This window comes from Cydia splendana, chromosome 11, assembly GCF_910591565.1.
Source record: "Cydia splendana chromosome 11, ilCydSple1.2, whole genome shotgun sequence".
NCBI lineage: Eukaryota > Metazoa > Arthropoda > Insecta > Lepidoptera > Tortricidae > Cydia > Cydia splendana.
In genome coordinates, this window is record NC_085970.1 from 8,597,185 (window position 1) to 8,615,262 (window position 18,078).

At 42.7% G+C, this 18,078-nt stretch overlaps 1 protein-coding gene across 2 annotated transcripts in view; it reads left to right on the forward strand.

Annotated features, from left to right (window-relative positions):
- The window catches only part of LOC134794759 (uncharacterized), a 126,119-nt gene that overhangs the window by 103,908 nt on the left and 4,133 nt on the right, over positions 1–18,078 (forward strand). The window contains exons 50-65 of one of the 2 annotated variants that reach the window (XM_063766541.1): positions 688–851; positions 3,603–3,747; positions 4,671–4,814; positions 5,405–5,510; positions 5,983–6,125; positions 7,331–7,534; positions 7,982–8,162; positions 8,861–8,973; positions 9,424–9,571; positions 10,147–10,254; positions 10,798–10,949; positions 11,611–11,753; positions 12,224–12,381; positions 12,916–13,057; positions 13,702–13,799; positions 17,187–17,335. In XM_063766541.1, the coding sequence (XP_063622611.1) occupies positions 688–851; positions 3,603–3,747; positions 4,671–4,814; positions 5,405–5,510; positions 5,983–6,125; positions 7,331–7,534; positions 7,982–8,162; positions 8,861–8,973; positions 9,424–9,571; positions 10,147–10,254; positions 10,798–10,949; positions 11,611–11,753; positions 12,224–12,381; positions 12,916–13,057; positions 13,702–13,799; positions 17,187–17,335 (2,298 nt within the window). Of the gene's footprint in view, positions 1–687; positions 852–3,602; positions 3,748–4,670; positions 4,815–5,404; positions 5,511–5,982; positions 6,126–7,330; positions 7,535–7,981; positions 8,163–8,860; positions 8,974–9,423; positions 9,572–10,146; positions 10,255–10,797; positions 10,950–11,610; positions 11,754–12,223; positions 12,382–12,915; positions 13,058–13,701; positions 13,800–17,186; positions 17,505–18,078 lie in introns of both variants that reach the window. The other variant, XM_063766540.1, reaches the window with a different exon arrangement.

An 18,078-nucleotide genomic window follows, 5' to 3' on the forward strand; every position in this document is an offset into this window, starting at 1 on the left:
AAATTAACCTTCCTAGTGAAATTTGATCCTTTTCCCGATGTCGATATCCCGATCTTAAACTAGGTACACATGTGACGTGTGTTATGGTTTGGTGTTTGATGTGGGTACGTTTTGACACATGTGTAGTGAAAGGGAGTGTGTACATGTAAATCGTAGAATGCAGCACAGGGCCCCATAAATATAGACGCGAAGTGTCGATGTCGAGTTTAAGTTTTCGATTAAGGTCACAAGGTGACATATCCTCCAACGGAAGGAACTGTAGGGAGCACCACTTGGTTATTAGCGTGAAGTGACAGTGTCTTATTTATATTTTCAATGTAGAAAGCAGATTGAGAAACCTACGTCGCGTATTGTACAGAGAATACAGTGTGAAAGAGACTGAGAACTTAGAAGTATGCCATCTTGGCTCTATCCTCAGGGTTTTAGAAAAGATGTTTATCACTACACCTTATAAAACAAAGTCCCCCGCCGCGTCCGTCTGTTTGTGAGTTTGTATGTTCGCTGTAAAATCAAAAACTACTGAACGGATTTCCATGCGGTTTTCACCTATCGATAGAGTGATTCTTTAGGAAGGTTTATGTATAATTTGTTAACCCGTGCCAAGCCGGGGCGGGTCGCTAGTAACCTATAAAAATGATTACTTAGCGTGCGTTTATTTTCTGACATTACTATATTTTTTTGTTACAGCTTCTACAAGGTGTGCACCACGCTGGAATCCCGTCAGTCTGAGCTAGGTTTCTCAGCCTTCACTATGGACTGCAGTTCCCTGGAGCAGGTGTTCTTCAACATCACGTCGCAGGCCGACGCGCCGCAGACGGACTACGGGACCGCGTCGTCTTTCGATTCTGGAGGTATGCCTTATAGACGGTGCGTTCAATATGTATAAAATGAAGGCCTATGATTGACTTAAGTGCCATTTGACCCCCATGATTCTTCAGCCAACATTAATGGCTGGAATCCCTTCAGTCTGAGCTAGATTTCTCCATGGACTGCAGTTCTCTGGAGCAGGTGGTCTTGAACATCACGTCGCAGGTCGACGCGCGAAGTATGTCTATATTACGACACCGCGTCTTCTTCGGATTAATTGACTTAAATTAGGATTAAATTCTTACCACGTTCAGCGTGTGTGTGCTTGAAAATTGATGAAAACACCACACACATAACAACTATAACAGCCATTGGAAAACTCATTCAATGCTTACCGTATTTTCGCACAATGAATTCCAAATTCTAAGTAACTGGTTTTCCAATAGCTTTTACACCTGGGGCCCATTTCTCGAACGGTATTAATCTAATATTATTAGTGTGTTGCCATGGTAACCCATACGATTTGACACTTCATGGACTAATAATATTAGTCTAATACCGTTCGAGAAATGGGCCCCTGGAGAGACAGTAGGTATTAGTGTCACAAAGAAAACGTATTATTAGAAGTATTAGAGCAAATTAAATTATTTTCAGAAAATATCAGGCACCTGCTGCAATAGCAGAGGACGCTGATGGTTCGATTCCAGCCTGTGGCACTGTAGGCCTTGGTAAACTTTTTCTTAGTATATGACATTTATTTCAGTTTGAAAACGTATTAGTTATTTTTAACCGACTTCAATTTCATAGAAGGAGGAGGTTCTGTATTCGGTTGTGGCAATTTTTTTTTTCTATGTACGTTCACCGATTACTCCGAGATCCGTAGTCCGATTTGAGTAATTCTTTTTTTGTTTGAAAGGAGCTACCTCCGAGTTGGTCCCATTTTAATTTGGTTCTGTTCTGATGATGGAATCCATGAGGAATTGAGGGAACTCCTCAATTTTTAAAGGCACATGCATGGTGTTTTGGGCGTTTTCTTAAGCAACTCGAGCATTTTCTCCCAAAAACTACCAATTTGATGAAGTAGACCTGATGATGATGATTATTTTGATGATAATAATGATGATTTCTTTAAATGTAAGTATGTTCAGCGATTACTCCGGCACCTGTGATCTGATTTGAGTAATTCTTTTTTTGTTTGGAAGAAGTTACCTCCAAGGTGTTTCCGTATTATTTTTGGTTCTGGTCTGATGGTGGAATCCATGAGGAATTGAGGGAACTCCTCAATTTTTAAAGGCACGTGTTAAGTGATTTCGGGGTTTTCTAAAGTAACTCGAGCATTTGCTTCCGAAAACCACCAATTTGATGTACTGCAACCGTAGCCTTACCACGAGTTTGACATTGACACATTCGCTAATGTCTTATGCATCTAAATGTAACTTTTTATGCATCTCGCTCACACTAAGGTTAGTACGAGCGAGATGCATAGGAAGTAAGTTACAAACATGCTAGCGAATATATCAATGTCAAACTCGTGGTAAGCTGGTAAGGCTACTGATCGGGGATTAGGGTTAGGAGTTAAGGGGTCAGGGATTAAGGGGTCGGGGAATGGCGGTTGAAGGGTTGCTGGTTCAGGATCGAGGGGTTCCTGGATCAGGGGTTGATGTGCTGTGAGGTTGAGTGATCGGGGGGCTGAGGGATTGGGTCAGTGGCGGGGCGGGCGGATGGATTTAGTTGACAGGAATTATAATTTCCTAGACGGACTCGAGAAAATTTCTGGTTCAGGGTCGAGGGGTTCCTGGATCAGGATGGATTTAGTGTAGTAGTGACAGGAATTATAATTTCCCAGACGGACTCAAGAAAATTCCTGATTACATATTTATAAAAAAAAATAGGTACACGAATTTAGCGTTAAACATGATCTTGTTTTTCATTCATGCGTCGCGCTCTTAATAATGCGTTAAAACTAAAAATGGAAAAATAAAAACTTTTTACAAAAAAAAGCAAACCGACTTCAAAAAGGCTGAAATAAAATATTATCCTTTTTGAAGTCTATGCGTTACCAATTGATATGTTTGAAGTCGGTGCCAAGCCAAGTAGTAACAATACCAGTCAAAAATAATCAGATTTATGGCTATAAATCCCATTAGAACTGTACTAATAACTATTACAAATGTGTAAGTAATTCTGTCTGCCTCTTTGTCGCCTTTTCATGGCTAAACAACTGAACCGCTTTAGGTGAAATTTGGCAAGAAGGTAAATTTCTTGAATTGTTTTATATTTTGAAATGTAGTCCTCTGGATAAGGGACGGGAAATTACTCAGTCCCAATCTCACACTTGCGTGCTATAGACTGTTCGAGCATTAGTAAGAAATGCTCTTTAAAAAATACGACGAAAAAAAATGCATTGGATTTCCACTAATGTGCCGACAAACATGGTACAGACTGCGCCAAGAAGGTTCGATCGTGTGTTCTTAGATACAATCGACGTCAAAGATATGTTTACACTTTTGCACCTTACTCCTTTGTAATAAGGCGAAAAGTGTAAACATATTTTTAACGTCGACTGTACCTACAGAAAGTACGTTCATTGGCGTCGTGTAAGGCAATCCAACGTAGGTACATCCTTATCGAATCGCACCAAAATCATGGTATGCTTCAAAATTTGGCTTGGCACCGACTTCAAACATATCAGTTGGTAACACATAGACTTCAAAAAGGATAATATTTTATTTCATCCTTTTTGAAGTCGGTTTGCTTTTTTTTGTAAAAAGTTTTTATTGCAATGCCATTTTCAGACAGTCCATCGAAGAGTGCGTCAAGCGCTAGCATCAAAACAGATCGGGCTCCGCTGGTGGACGGTTCGGGCGCTCTCACTGCGGGAGTCACGAGTCAACTGCGAGCCATGCTACGTGCGCGGTGGCTCCACTACACCAGAAACAGGTAACAAGTCACATCACTGGTGAACGAATCAGACCCCGTAGATAACATGCCAATCGCTAATACTCCGTAGCGAACGAAACGCAACTGTCACTGTCACACTAATATGGAAGAGTGATAGAGAGACACAAAGCGATTCGATAGCGACGCGCAGGCTATAGTCACCTTGGCTAGGCCGCCAGATATAACTGCAGGTTATAAGCTCGGCAGTATTGGCACATGAATATGCAAGGAAGGCCATCAGAGGAACATGGCAGCATGAGTGAAACTTATCACCGCGCTGAAATGAGCACGAGTGGTCGTGCTCATCATTTCAGCTCTGAACATGGGTTAAGTTAATCCACACCTCATATATGACATTACCGAAAAAGAGTGTTTATACGCTTCTACACCTAGCACGAAGTTATCAGCAGATTATTTTAGCGCCAGCTCCAAACCAAGTTCGTGTTTAGAAATAATTTGGATCACCATCCTGGTCAGTTTCTAACTTTCTACCATTAGACTCGGGTTAGTACTGCCGGCCTAGCTAAGGTCACAATCGCTATCGCTTCGACAACGGAACGCTTTGTGTCTCTCTATCACTCTTCCATATTATTCGTAGTGCGACAGAGACAGTCGCGTTTCGATCGCTACGGAGCGTAAGCGATTGGCATGTTGGCTACGCGGCCTGGTTAGTGAGAGCGTCGTTAGTGAGCTCTCAGGTGGCTCAAGTACCCTATTTTAGCTGATATTGTATGACCATATTCACTGCAAGCACCCCTCCAAAAAAATTTAATAATAATAAATGCCGGTTGACTTTACTCCATCACGTTTGGGGCTGAATTCCATTCCATAATTTTGAGTACAGATGGTGGCTAATCATCCATTTGGGCGAATGGACCAAAGCTGTGGCTGGCCAAGATGATATGAAATAATATTTCCCACAGGTGGCTGCTGTTCCTCCTACTGGTGCTGCCATCTCTGTTCGTGATCATCGCCATGGGTTTCTCCATGATTCGGCCGCCAGCGGACAATGAAATTCCTCTAAGGCTGCACCCTGAGTTGTACCCAGATGCTACCCAGTTTCTAGTGTGAGCTTAACTGTTATTCCTTAGGGGGGTATTCCATCTGTCCAATATCTTGGTCCAATGTTATTGCGTCTCACTCTCTCATTAAGCAAAATGTGAGACAAAATACACATTGGATAAAGAAATTGGACAGATGGAATATCACCCTTAGCTGTGTAAAGAGCCGTGTAGTTTATCTCGCTTTAAAAATACATATACATTCTTTGCTCTACAATAATTGTCGATTAATAGTGGAATTTGAACAGTTGATTTCCGGACCTATCTACCTAGCCTGAAATTAATTCTGATTCGACGGCTTTTCCGTAGAATTTAGATCCGGATGGCGGACTCTAGTAGAGCAGAGTTAGATATAAATTTGTTCTCTCAGGCACAGAATAAATAATACTACGAGGTATAGAAGGTTCACTCTCTAGCAAAACGCGTATATGACCGCAAGATGGCGCAAGGCGTCCGTTCCGTAGCAGTGCGCGGCAACTACTAATGCTGTCTACCAAAATTGGTGTGGGCCGCATGTACTTGTAGCGACGCGAAGAAATCGCGGAGTGAGCCACGCCTGTCTCAGGCTATATATCAAATACTAGATGTTTTTTCAGACCGCATCCCGCAATGTATTCACAAGACATGGATCCATCGTTTGCACAACGAGTGTTGGACGAGTTACGGTATCAGAAAGACAGTACCAGGAATTGGACAGATCAGGTATGGAACTTCAAACTTGCTTTATTTGAAACTTTATTGCACAGTAAAAAATATACAGTGACAAAAGGCGGACTTAATGCCATACGGCATTCTCTATCTGTCATTCGGCATTCTCTAAAAATAGTGGATATTTTTAATACCTCTTGATGGATTAGCATGTAAAACCCTATTTTTTTTAATGCCGGGTTGATCGCAATCAATTATAAGGCGTCTGAGGGCAAGTGATTACTATAGCCTATGGATACCTACAACTCAAGAGGTGTAACGCAAAATACGTCATTCTTGAGTCGTTGAAAATATTGAAAACGGTTGTTTTTATTAAAATTTAATTGACAGTCACCTGCAATAATATGTTACACAACGAAGACACGAACTTATTTGTAGAGCTATAAGAGCGTGTCATATATTTTTGCGGCCTTCGAAGAGTAACATATTATTGCAGGTGACTGGACATAATTGATTTTGGTTCCAGGATTCACCCGAATGTAGATGCGAGATACGACAAGTATGCAACATTACCGAGAGACCGACTCTACCGGGAATGATGCTCCTGCCTGACGCTGACACACTTAATCGTTGGTTAATTGATTCACAAGAAATCTATATTGAGAAACGGTGAGTGTAAAATAAAATAACTCAACATTTGATGGATAAGGAATCAGGAATATCCTTTCTTACTTTATTTTTATTACACTAACTAGCGACCCGCCCTGGCTTCGCACGGGCTACACAAAACCTTAACAAATTGTACACAACCTTCCTCAAGAATGGCTTTATTGATAGGTGACAACCGCCTGAAAATCCGTTCAGTATTCTTCGAGTTTATCGCGAACATACAAACAGACAGACGCGGCGGGGGGCTTTGTTTAATAAGGTGTAGTGATCGTTTATTACGTCGGTGGTCAGTGTGGACGAACCTTAAGTGAATGAGTGTTGTGTGCAACCCATCATTAAATTTGACAATAATGCCTTAAACGAGGGTAGTTTTTCGCTATCTCGCTCTATTTTATCTAAAAATTTTACGACTTTTTACCTTTTTCCGGTTGTGTTGGATATATTTTGTTCCTGTGTTAAGGAGGGTTTTCTTTCCATATCGTCGTCTAGCACGCACAAAACAAGTTTGTTTCATGTCAGCTTGTCCCATGACATAACAAGATGTAAAAACCATCACATGAACATTTTACATTATTCACAATAGTATGGTTTTTAAACCATACTATTGTAAAATGTGCTAAACCATGTACGCAGGGTTATCTTCTTTTTAGTAACTCCGTTTCGTCAATGGAAACAAGTAAAGTAAAGTAAAGTAAAAAGTATTTATTTTCAAGAATATAGGTTACAGATTATGTCAGGGGTCTCCGCACTAGGCTTTGCCTGTACCGCGGGGAACCAGGAACAATGTTTTAACAGAACTAGGTTACTTAATAGCTAATACAAAAAACTTACTTAAAGGTTTAAAACTAGTTGCACAAATATATTGCAGAATATTATAACTAAACATTATCTAAAATATCTTCAGTCTCGGCATAATTTAGAGAGGTCAAGAATTTGAATAGGAGTTTCTTAGCTTCTATAGGGGAACTAAAGGTTACAGAGTTTAAGTTTGTGTTCTTTCTAAATATATTATTTAGAGCCCACTGTGCCCCACCGCTGGGCAAAGGCTCTTCTTCCACTCATCTTTGTTTAGTGCTATATCTGGCCAGCCTCTCAAGAAGGAGTCCAAGTTATCCCGCCATCGCCGACGAGGCCTGCCGGCTCTCCGGTAAGACTCGTGGGCCCACGACAACCAACCAAATATATAAACTGATTTTTTTTTTCAGCTATGGCGGCTACTCGTCAGCTCTCAAAAACAACGTGAGCAACCTAGTGGCCTGGTACAACAACAAGGGCCACCACGCGCTGCCGAGCTTCCTGAACGGCCTCCACGCGGCCGCGCTGCGCGCCGTGGCGGGCGGCCGCGCCGGCATCGCCGCCTACACGCACCCGCTCAAGATATCGCACGAGCAGCTTAGCAAGTCCACTTTGTACGTAGCGAGACTCTTGTGATGGCATAAAACTATGTCAAATCTTCATTTAAGTGTTACAATATAATAGTAGTGATGGTCTACTGTAAATCGACATGTCTATCGACATGCCTACCACAATACGAGTATGTACAGATATACTGCATAATTATTTTCCATCGTATTTTCACGGAAACGTACGAACGTATCTTGCTGTTTCAGTCAGCCTCGGTACAAAAAGTACTGAGGTTTACTGAAGTAGCATGAGAAACACGAACGTTTCTGACATAATATGATGGAAAACAATTATGTACTACATCTGTATAATAATTTTAAAATTAAAATTAAATTGAAATTTTTAGCAAATTTTGGACCAAAGTAGGCAGAATTAACCATATTTTCTTTCTTCTTCTTACTTTCTATTGCCGTCACTTGTCAGACAGCTGTTTCAACTGTTTTTTTCTTTAGATTACAACACGTCGCCGACGCCGGCATATCCGGCATGCTGCTAGTGGCGTACAGCTTGGTGACAGCGGGCGCGGCCGTGTACCTCGTCAGCAGCCGGAGCAGTCAGCAGAAGCGGCTGCAGCTGCTGACCGGCGTCAGCCCCGCCGCGTACTGGGCGGCCGCGCTGTTGTGGGACATGGCTGTGAGTCACAATTTTATAGAAAAAGAAAATAGTTATTTGTTTTACAAGGGGGCAAAGTTGTTGTTTAACCGCTCGTGCTAATATTGATACCCGAGCAAGCGAATGATTCTAAAATTGAGCTTTGCTAGGGTTTCAAAGCACGAGGGTTAAACAAAATTTGCCCCCGAGTGAAACACAACATTGTTCACCACACCAACTCTAAGAAAATATTAACACACTGTGAGTCACATATCATTAAATTTGTTAGATGCTAGATGGATCATATAAATAATATGATTCCCGACTACACGATGGAACTAAAAAAATACAGTGATATTCACAATTAGAAGTCAAGTGACAGCAATCCCGAAAAAACATTTTGCGAATTAAGTTTTTCTGGAAAATATTCTCATATTTATAGAACTATAAAAAGGTAGGAAGGAATGAGTAGGACTATGAAAATAAACGTTACTTTATCTTAGAAAAAATACCTACCTATTATAATAGATCAATACGATAACACGGTACCTAATCTCAATAAATACACACCCGTAAAAGACCAACTACTCTTTCTAATTGAGTCGCTTAACTTCAATCTCCGGTAAATCCATCTGTTTACTCGAGTTTGAAGTTAAGCGACACGTTTCTAAATGTCACTGGAGTTTTTTGATATACTGAAGAGAGAATTTGTAATTAAATTGATGAAATATAATTTCCAGATCATGGTGGTGAACATAATAATATCAGTGTGCGTGCTCGAAGCGTTTGGATTCCCTGTGTTTGTGGCCAGGAGTAATCTGCCCGCCATCTGCTTACTACTTCTTCTATTTGGGTAAGTCTTTGGTATATTATAATACTATACAAATTACTCCTACCTATAAGAATACTTGCTATACTGAGTAAGTAAATTAATTGCTGCAGGGTAGATATTCGCGCACCGCCGGGCGAGCACACCGAATGATTTGCCGCGCTCGCCCGGCGGTGAACCCTATTGCCTAGGTAATAAGGGTGACGACATTTTGACTAAAATACCAATTATGTACTCAGTTCTGCAATGGAATTCCGCTTGGTGCCCATAGAACGAAATAAAGTACAGAGAAATACCTATTTAATGACCTAACTCTCATCTCTGTTGGTTTTGGGGCAATTTTGACGCATAGTCCTTTATCGCCACTCATTGCGAATTTCCTACTTTACGCACTTGTATCGTAAATAACTATTACATTACAAACTCGCAATCCTTTACTCTGAAACATTAAGTGAGTTTTCATTGACTTGTCAGCTACTCGTGCGGCAGCCTGGTGCACCTGCTGGAGAAGCTGTTCACGGACCCCAGCCTCGCGAACATGGTCATCTTCTGCGCCAACGTGTTCCTCGGCCTCTCCGGCATCACGATACTGCTCATTATGGACATCATCTCTGAATCACAGGTTTGTTCAACATTGTTTATTAAAATAAATGAATATCAACACAGTTTGGTAACGCTAATTATAATAAGAAAACTGTCATTTTTAGTGAATTCATCACATGGATATTTTTCTTCATACAGCGATTTTTTTAAACATTATTCTGTGGTATTTTATCCAGCATTTTTTTCGTATCCCGGTAGGCATAAAAATAATATCGACGGAGCTCCGCTCACGCGATATTTCAATTCCTGGTATCCTATGCCCTTCGGCCGGCTTAGCTTACTTATTTCAGTTTATTCCATGTATAAAAGCTATCTAGGAAAATCACCTGGAATTTGAAAGTTACTGCCCGAAAATACGGTAACGGTACGATATTATTGAATGAGTTTTCCAATATGTAGCTGTTACGGATGTTACACGTGTTGGAGCACTATTACACACCACACACCAATTATACACCACGGCCCATTTCTCGAACGGTATTAGTCAATTTGACAGTTCGTGGACTAATATGATTAGTCTAATACCGTTCGAGAAATGGGTTCCAGGGAATAAGTGTTTTCTATTAGTCACTAAGTCGTGGTGTTTGTCGACAGGCGACGGACGACGCGCGGTGGGTGCTGCACAAGGTGTTCATGTTGTGTCCGCAGTTCATCCTGGCCGACGCTTTACTCGAGATCGCGAAGAACACGGTGCAAGCGCAGGTAAACTATACTAGTTTCAGTTTTGTGACATTTACAAAGATGTGCAGACAATATTGCAGGCTGTAAGACTTGAACAAAATGTCATTTTTCGATACCGAATACCGAATTTTGAAATAACAACGAAAAACCTCATTAAAGGAAATTATCCTACGAAGTAAGGTCTATTTAAAGACATAGATATATAAAAAAAATGAATATCCGTCGACTTACTGAACTTATTTATTAAGAGCTCTTTTCCACTTAGGTACGTCCAGTTTTTTGCGGGTATGGTTTTTTGCAGGATCTCGTTTTAGTGATAGGTGTTAAATAGTTACGTTCATACGAGCATTCTGTTTGCGGGCATGCTATAAAAAACTGAATACTGCAAAAAACCGTGCCCGCAAAAAACTGGACGTAAGTGGGAAACAGCTTTTAGCCGTGGACTGACCATGGATACAATATACTGTCAATTTACTGGATCCTATGACTTGTTATACATTTTTAAATTGGTAAATCTAGCCAGTTTTGTAAGTCCGCCTGTGCTAATAAATGTGATCACTGCAGGTGTTGGAGCGCTTTGGCATGGACACCTATAAGGACCCATTATCGAGCGAACTGCTAGTGTATCACTACGTGGCGTCCGCGCTAGTCGGGACCGTCCTATTACTGCTCAATCTGGCCATCGAGTATGACTGCTTCGAGGGAATCCTGGACAGGTAACCTTACAACCTTTTATCCTATTTGAACAGTCTGTCTGGTCGTCTGTCTTGCTCAGCTGTCTGTCGTGAACTGATGTGATTTTGTCCTCTAGTGTCATGTCTAATTTTGAATTTAAATGTCCGTAGTTCCAAATATGTATGTCAGTCAGCCAGTCTGACAGTCGGTCTATGTCAGGTCGCCACGGAGGTTGGAAGCCACGACTAGTGTCTTTGAGTTAAAATGTAATCAACCCACACAGTTGTAATGAACGGGTCTGAACTGAAAGGGTTACAATCATAATAGGTTTTTCTTCTTCATCTTAAAAGCTTTTAATTTAATATCCTCGATAAAGCCCTTACGATCAATGTCGACTTCGCTTGTGTCATAGCTAGAATGAGTAGGATGACAAGACGGCTTTATATATTTTTTTCTCTCCGTTCCCTTTCTTCCAAATAGGTACATTTTCAAAAACTATTTTAACGCCCGTAATCGTCCTGCTAAACAATAAAATAGATAGTCCTATAGATGGCGTTAGTTTCACTCGGATGTAGATGGTTCGTGCCAAATTTTGTGATTCCTATATTTACTTCTGAAATCTTTATTATTACAATAATATGAACTGAATTATTATTTAATTGAATTTTAAATTTGTTAAAATAGATGGATTAATTGTTCCAGGTTCCGTAGCAAAGCACTCGCGGTGGACAACAACGAAATGGAAGCGGCCGACGTAGTCGCGGAGAGGAGGCGCGTGGCCGAGGCCATACAGGCCGCGAGCGCGCGGGTCGTGCGGCTGCCCACTATTGGGAACATTAACGCTGGTAAGTTTTATCGTTCCCTACATGGGTAACACTGTTTCACCAATGTGACAATTGACACCTAAAGCGGGATTTACATTACGAAATTAGTGTCATGCATGTTGAAGTCAGTTTCACGAAAGTAGTTCCGATATATGCAAAAGTAATTTCGTGAAATAATTAGGGTCGTGAAATTCACAGTATCGCAGTGACCATGGCCCCATCAGCATCAAAGCTACACGTCCGCACAGCACAGACACTTTCGCAACACTAAGTTTTCACGTCGCATTTACACTACGAAATTAGTTGCATGACACTAATTTCACCCAAAAATCGCGCAGGGCACGAAATTGATTTGCTTTCATGAAATTAATGCATGCATTGCGAAAATATTAAATTACACGTAATAAAGCTGTAGGTACGCCACTAATTTCGTTAAGTAAATCCCGCTTAACAATAACATATTACAACCGTATTTCTTTTATTTCCTTCAGGTTTTATAGACACGGAAGGCAAGAAGGACTCAGTGAAACGAATGGTGTCGACGACGGCGGACGTGGCACAGTGCGTGACGCTGAGCAAGCAGTACCACGCCCTCGGCGGGCCGAGGGTTGCTGTCAGCCAACTCACCCTGGGCATACCGCCGGGACAGGTATGGACCCCCAGCTAAGGGCGAAGCTAAGTGTATTTTAAACATTTACTGACAAATGAAGACCACATAAAAGAAAGCACCTAATCCTTGTCTAGGCAAAATTATGAAGGATGTAAGTAACTACTGAAATTTGAGGTCCATAAGGCCTCAGCCGCACTGTAAAAGAGCTTAGGTTTGGGCTGATTCGATCTCAACCGCATTTTAACCGCGTGTTAAAATGTTTTGGTAATGTAGGACGATCGACCACCTCAATGTAGGCGAGCCCTCATCTTAATACATAGATTTGAACCTTAATACTATCAAGATACAGTTGCTTTTTAAAGGACATTGTTGCTCTGGCACGTGGCTAATACGGGAGCTAAACCGCTCGCATAAAATAAACAATGGCTATTGTTAAAAGCTTAGGGTCGTAGGTGTAAAAATCATTTGAGAAAATGCATACTATACTCTAGCTTACAATTACCAGTAAAAAGGAGGTCCCGTCTCCCCGCGTGTTACTCACACTTACAACTTACATACTTCCTGAACTTACAGTGTACGGCGCTATTAGGGGAGAACGGGGCGGGCAAGTCCACCACGTTCGCGATGCTCACGGGGGAGGTGCGGCCCACCAGTGGCCAGATATATCTGAACGAGGCGACCGTCTCGCCGCGACAGCTGTGCAGCGGGTTGATCAGTAAGCTTACATTTTTTTATCTTCATAGCTATAACATACCTTTTCCTCAATGGCTATTGAAATACAGTCAGTATCAAATATATTATAGCTACAAAAGTGGTGAAATAGTTCGTAGTCGGTCGTAATATGTGACGTTCCGCGGGAAAAGGTACCTATGGGTACTATGCGACGTAAGCGACAACCGCCATAAGGTACCTTTTCCCGTGGAACGTCACATATATTTATTACAGTGTGACGAACTATTTGGCCACTTTGGCCGCTACAATATATTTGACGCTGACTGTACACTATAAAAGGATAAAAAGGAGAAAATAGAGTTGGAAGTGTATAATGTCATCTTCGCAAACCAAGTGCACGTACCAATCGTAAAAACTTTCGCTAAAATGTACTGCATTTACATTTTGCATTTTACGAATACAGTTTGATACAACTCAACTGGCCCTGAGTCGCGTATGGAACCCAGTGATTATTTTATATGCTCGTTTTATAATGTTATTTGCGGGTAAAATAGTACTGCTTTGTGGCGTCTCCTCTGGCTGTCACTGTCGACGTCGTGCCACAATAATCTAACAGATGGCGTTAGGGAGCTACAACGCAATTAGTTTGAAACCTACATCGCGCTTACGGAGTTTCTAATGTTGCAGGTTACTGTCCACAAAATGACGCCCTCGACCCGCTCCTGACGGTACGAGAGACGCTCAGCTTCTACTGCGAGCTGCGGAGCATAGAGAAAGAAGATGAGGTAATTCCGAACTGCTTTTGTTTTTCCAACCGACCTGTCAGGCCGAAACGCCAGGAACAGAAAATAACTTCTGCAAGAGATCTTTTATTCCAAATTTTTAAGACAGTGAATTTTTACACTTTATTTGTGAAAAATCACGGAAAGTCTTGAGTTCAAACCTCCTCGGCGCTCAACAGTATCAATGATTTTGGTTAAAAAAAATACAAAAAGAGGGTATAAAAATGTGTACAGTATTTTGGACACCGCCCAATTAAGGGTTTTTATTTACAATTTTCTTAGTAAACGCATTCTTTTAATGGGCATGAATGTATTGTAGCAAGCAATCATTAGATGGAAAGTGGGTTTAAATTTAGACATAATGGATCGACCTTCTTTAAACTTATAAATATCAAATATTTAATTACACAAACGGGTCTACCGCGATACAATTTCATTGTTTTTACCTTAAATTCCGACGTTTCAGCTGTGTTTCACCAGCTGTGGTCACGGAAAGACTCAACTCAGCTTGTGTAATTAAATATGTGTACAAAACGCGAGAATTTAAAGTGTTATAAATATCAATGTGAATACCTAAATTAATATTTTTTATTAGACATTTTACCAAAATCAATCTTAAAATCTACTTAATAATCTACATATATCCTAAAATAAATGACCTAACTTAAAATCTAAACACATTACTAAAATCTATCAGCCCCATCCCGACCCCCACTCAGCCCAAAAGTGCCAAAGATACTAGCGGCATTACCGCGCTGGATGGCAAGCGATATCTGTTGGACTAGGTAGGAGCCTGACCGGGGATCGCACCCTCTGTCACGTAGACGCCGCCCCAAGTCTCTAAAAAACTTTTTTGCCTCTGAACACCACGGCCCAGCGGTTTCTACTGCGACTGGGACAAAATCGTACGCTGGTTCCAGGTTGGCGTATTTTACGCGTTTGAGCCTCGCGGCATTTTCCGCGGCTGCGCCTGCCAACCTGCTAGTGGGAGCCAGATGAGTAGGCGCAAATGTACTCACGCAGGTTGCATCCCAAAGCAAGCAGCGGCCTTTGGCCCACGGAACCAGCGTTAAGCCGTCCGGGCGCTTCCCGTCTGTACGGCTCAAGCCTTGAGGCTCCAGAATGCAAGGCACGTTCGCCGAGACCATGGTACGACGTATTAATTCATTGATCGCATGGTGTCTCGGGAACCGCCCCGCAGCCCGGGAGCAGCTCAGGCCGTGGTGCCCATTCGCTTCCACCGCCATTCCACATATACAGCGATGGGGCTCGCACACCTTGGAACCCAGCCGTAAGGCGACTCCTACTCTCAGGGTGTCGTTGTCGAGTAGGGTCCCCAAATGTGGCGAAGGCAGTGCCTGCAACCAGGCCCCCGATTCAGGTTGTCCTGCTGCTTTAAGCCGAGCCACATCTTCAACCCTAACCGCTTGAGCCAGCAATTGAGAGTATGTTCGCTCGCACAAGGTGTCGTCCCAGAGTCTCTGCAAAGCAGGATTCTCCGGCTGCGCCCCTCCAGACGACCGAATCGACCACTCGCCAAGAGCGTCCTGCAGGAAAGGAAGGCAGATGTTGTCACTGTTCACGGAGAGAATCTTCGCAACAAGGCCCGCCGAAGCATGAGAGGAAGCAAGGAACGAGACAATTCCGATGTAATACATACGACGGATACCTAAACCCCCATACCGAATGGGCAGTGTTGCCTGGCGCCATTGTTCATCGACCAATTGGATGTTTAATAGACTTTCCAGACCCTGTTTGAGCACGGTATCGTAGTCCTCTGTGTCTTGCTTAAACATCCAAGTGGGCGCCGTCCGCAGAGAATAAGTTATTCGCGGCATCGAGAAACAGTTACGCAGTAGCGTAAGAGACACATGCGCCGATAGATGATTTAAGCGTTCAAAGGAAGACCTCAAAGCGGATGTCTTTGCCTGAAGCATCGAACTCACACCTTCAGGGAAAATTGGCGCACCCAGAAGACCAAAAGATGCCTTATTAATAACCTTTACGCCCGGCAGCAAAGATTCAAATTTGGACAAGGAGCTTAACGCCAGGGGGCTGCAAGCATACAACTCACACTTTGAGGAACTCACCTCCAACCCAATAGCTCGTAGGGCTGGTAAAAGCTTGGCAACGTCATTAAACACGACATCAGAATCACCTCCTATGGTCCCATCGTCTAAGTACCAGACATTCAGTGGCGACTCTAATGCCGCTATCAGACTTTGGATTGCCAGACAAAATACAAGGGGTCCCAATGGATCACCCTGTTGTGCGCCGACCTGTGAGTCGATTACAGTGCCCTCATAAAAAAGGTTGCTTTTAAATGCGTAGCACTGGAAAAGGAATGGATACAGATGGGGGGTGCGAAGTTTTACCTGCTGGAGAATTACATCCCTTTCGACAGAATTAAATGCATTTTTCAGGTCTAGTTTTACGATGACAGTATCGCTGTGCTCGTGCTTCATTGAAAAATGCCTTGTCGCGTGGATTGCCGCCTCGCACCCCAAAGGTGTACCAAAACCTACCTGGCAAGGCTGGAGGTAGGCCGCCATCTCCTCTCTGACAGAACGGCAACCTAATTTGGCAACAAGTCGTCTAAAAGTAGTACCAATGGCGATTGGTCTAATTCCCCCATCCTTCTTTTCCAAAGCGCACAACGACGCGCCGTACAGGTATGGACAAACCAGGGGATTGAGCATGCCGCGCAGAAGGAAATTGCACAGCTTAGCTAAGGACTCTAGCAATTTGGATCCATTGTCTCCTGCACTAGAAGAGACAAGCTCTTTCAAGTGCTGAGGGCGCAATCCATCCAGACCTGACGCAGACCCATTGTAAAAAGAGTCAATTGCATTCTTCACATCCGCAACTGAAACTGTGAGAAATTGACTTGAAAGGTCTGGCTCTGGAGGGTAAGCAAGTTGCCTAGATGGCGAGGGATGCTTGTTTCTCAAGGCTTCCAATGTATCCGCGCTCGACGGGGCAAGGGAAGAGTCGGACAACAATATGCGAACCGCGCCCCTTAAGTCCCCATCATGGACTTTCGCCTCGATCGTGCGGTAGACTGATCTAGGCTTTTGGTTTGCCTCCTCAGGAAAATATACATTCAGGTCAGCAATGTTGTTTTTGACCTTTGAAGTTAACGATTTAGCCGTGCCACTCTCAGGAACTCTAAGGGCAGTAAAAGAGAATGCAAGCAGTGAAAACCAATCATCAACTTCGTTCGAACGCAAACAGGCCTCAATTAACGTACACAGTCTGCCCGCCGCGAGATTCCTGGCGCCTCTGTGCGCCCTGGTGCCTCAATGTGAATTGTACCAGGATATTCGACTTTTTTGTTTCATTTAAGTTGTCTATCGTACGTGTACTTCTAATATGATATTGCTTGTACAGGTTATAAAGCGGACAGTGGACATGTTCGACTTGTCCAAGTACGTGGAGGTGCGTACGGGCGCGCTCAGCGGCGGCAACAAGAGGAAGCTGTGCGCTGCCATCGCTTTCATGGGCAGGACCCCGTTGGTGTTACTGGACGAGCCCACCAGGTCAGTTATTATTTGTACAGGTTTTAAAGCGGACAGTGGACATGTTCGACTTGTCCAAGTACGTGGAGGTGCGCACGGGCGCGCTCAGCGGCGCGAACAAGAGGAAGCTGTGTGCTGCCATCGCTTTCATGGGCAGGACCCCGTTGGTGTTACTGGACGAGCCTACCAGGTGAGTAACTAGCTCGTACAAAATGTACAGTGTACCTATATGATTTTTTCTCCTAAACACACAATAAACACTTACAACCATCTACGGATGACGCACGCACTGGATGCAAATTAATCAATTATATAGCGCAAGCGTAATTTGTACGTTAAATGCAATATAACGGAAGAAAAAAATATTAACTTTAAACCAGGGACTGTTACCGGTATAACTAAAAATCAAAATATCTCGCTTTCACATATTTTTTTTGATATTATAGAATAGTATTTAGGTAAGGATAATGATTGATCAGATTAGCTAAATTAAGTGCAAAAATATACATAAACAACCAAGATACCGAAATTGAATACCGGTTTATTTGTATGAAAAATATACCGGTACTCGGTCCCTGCTTTAAACTAAAGAAAGGACGCTTAACACAAGGAATTTCGTACATTGACCTCTCGTTGGTAACATCTCTCTCTGGGCAAAATAAGACTAAAAGAAAGAACGCTTTTCCTATCTCTGTCGCACGCGCATAATTATATTGCAGCCCCTGTCGCACAGTGTCATTGACCGCCGTCATCATGGGCGGGAC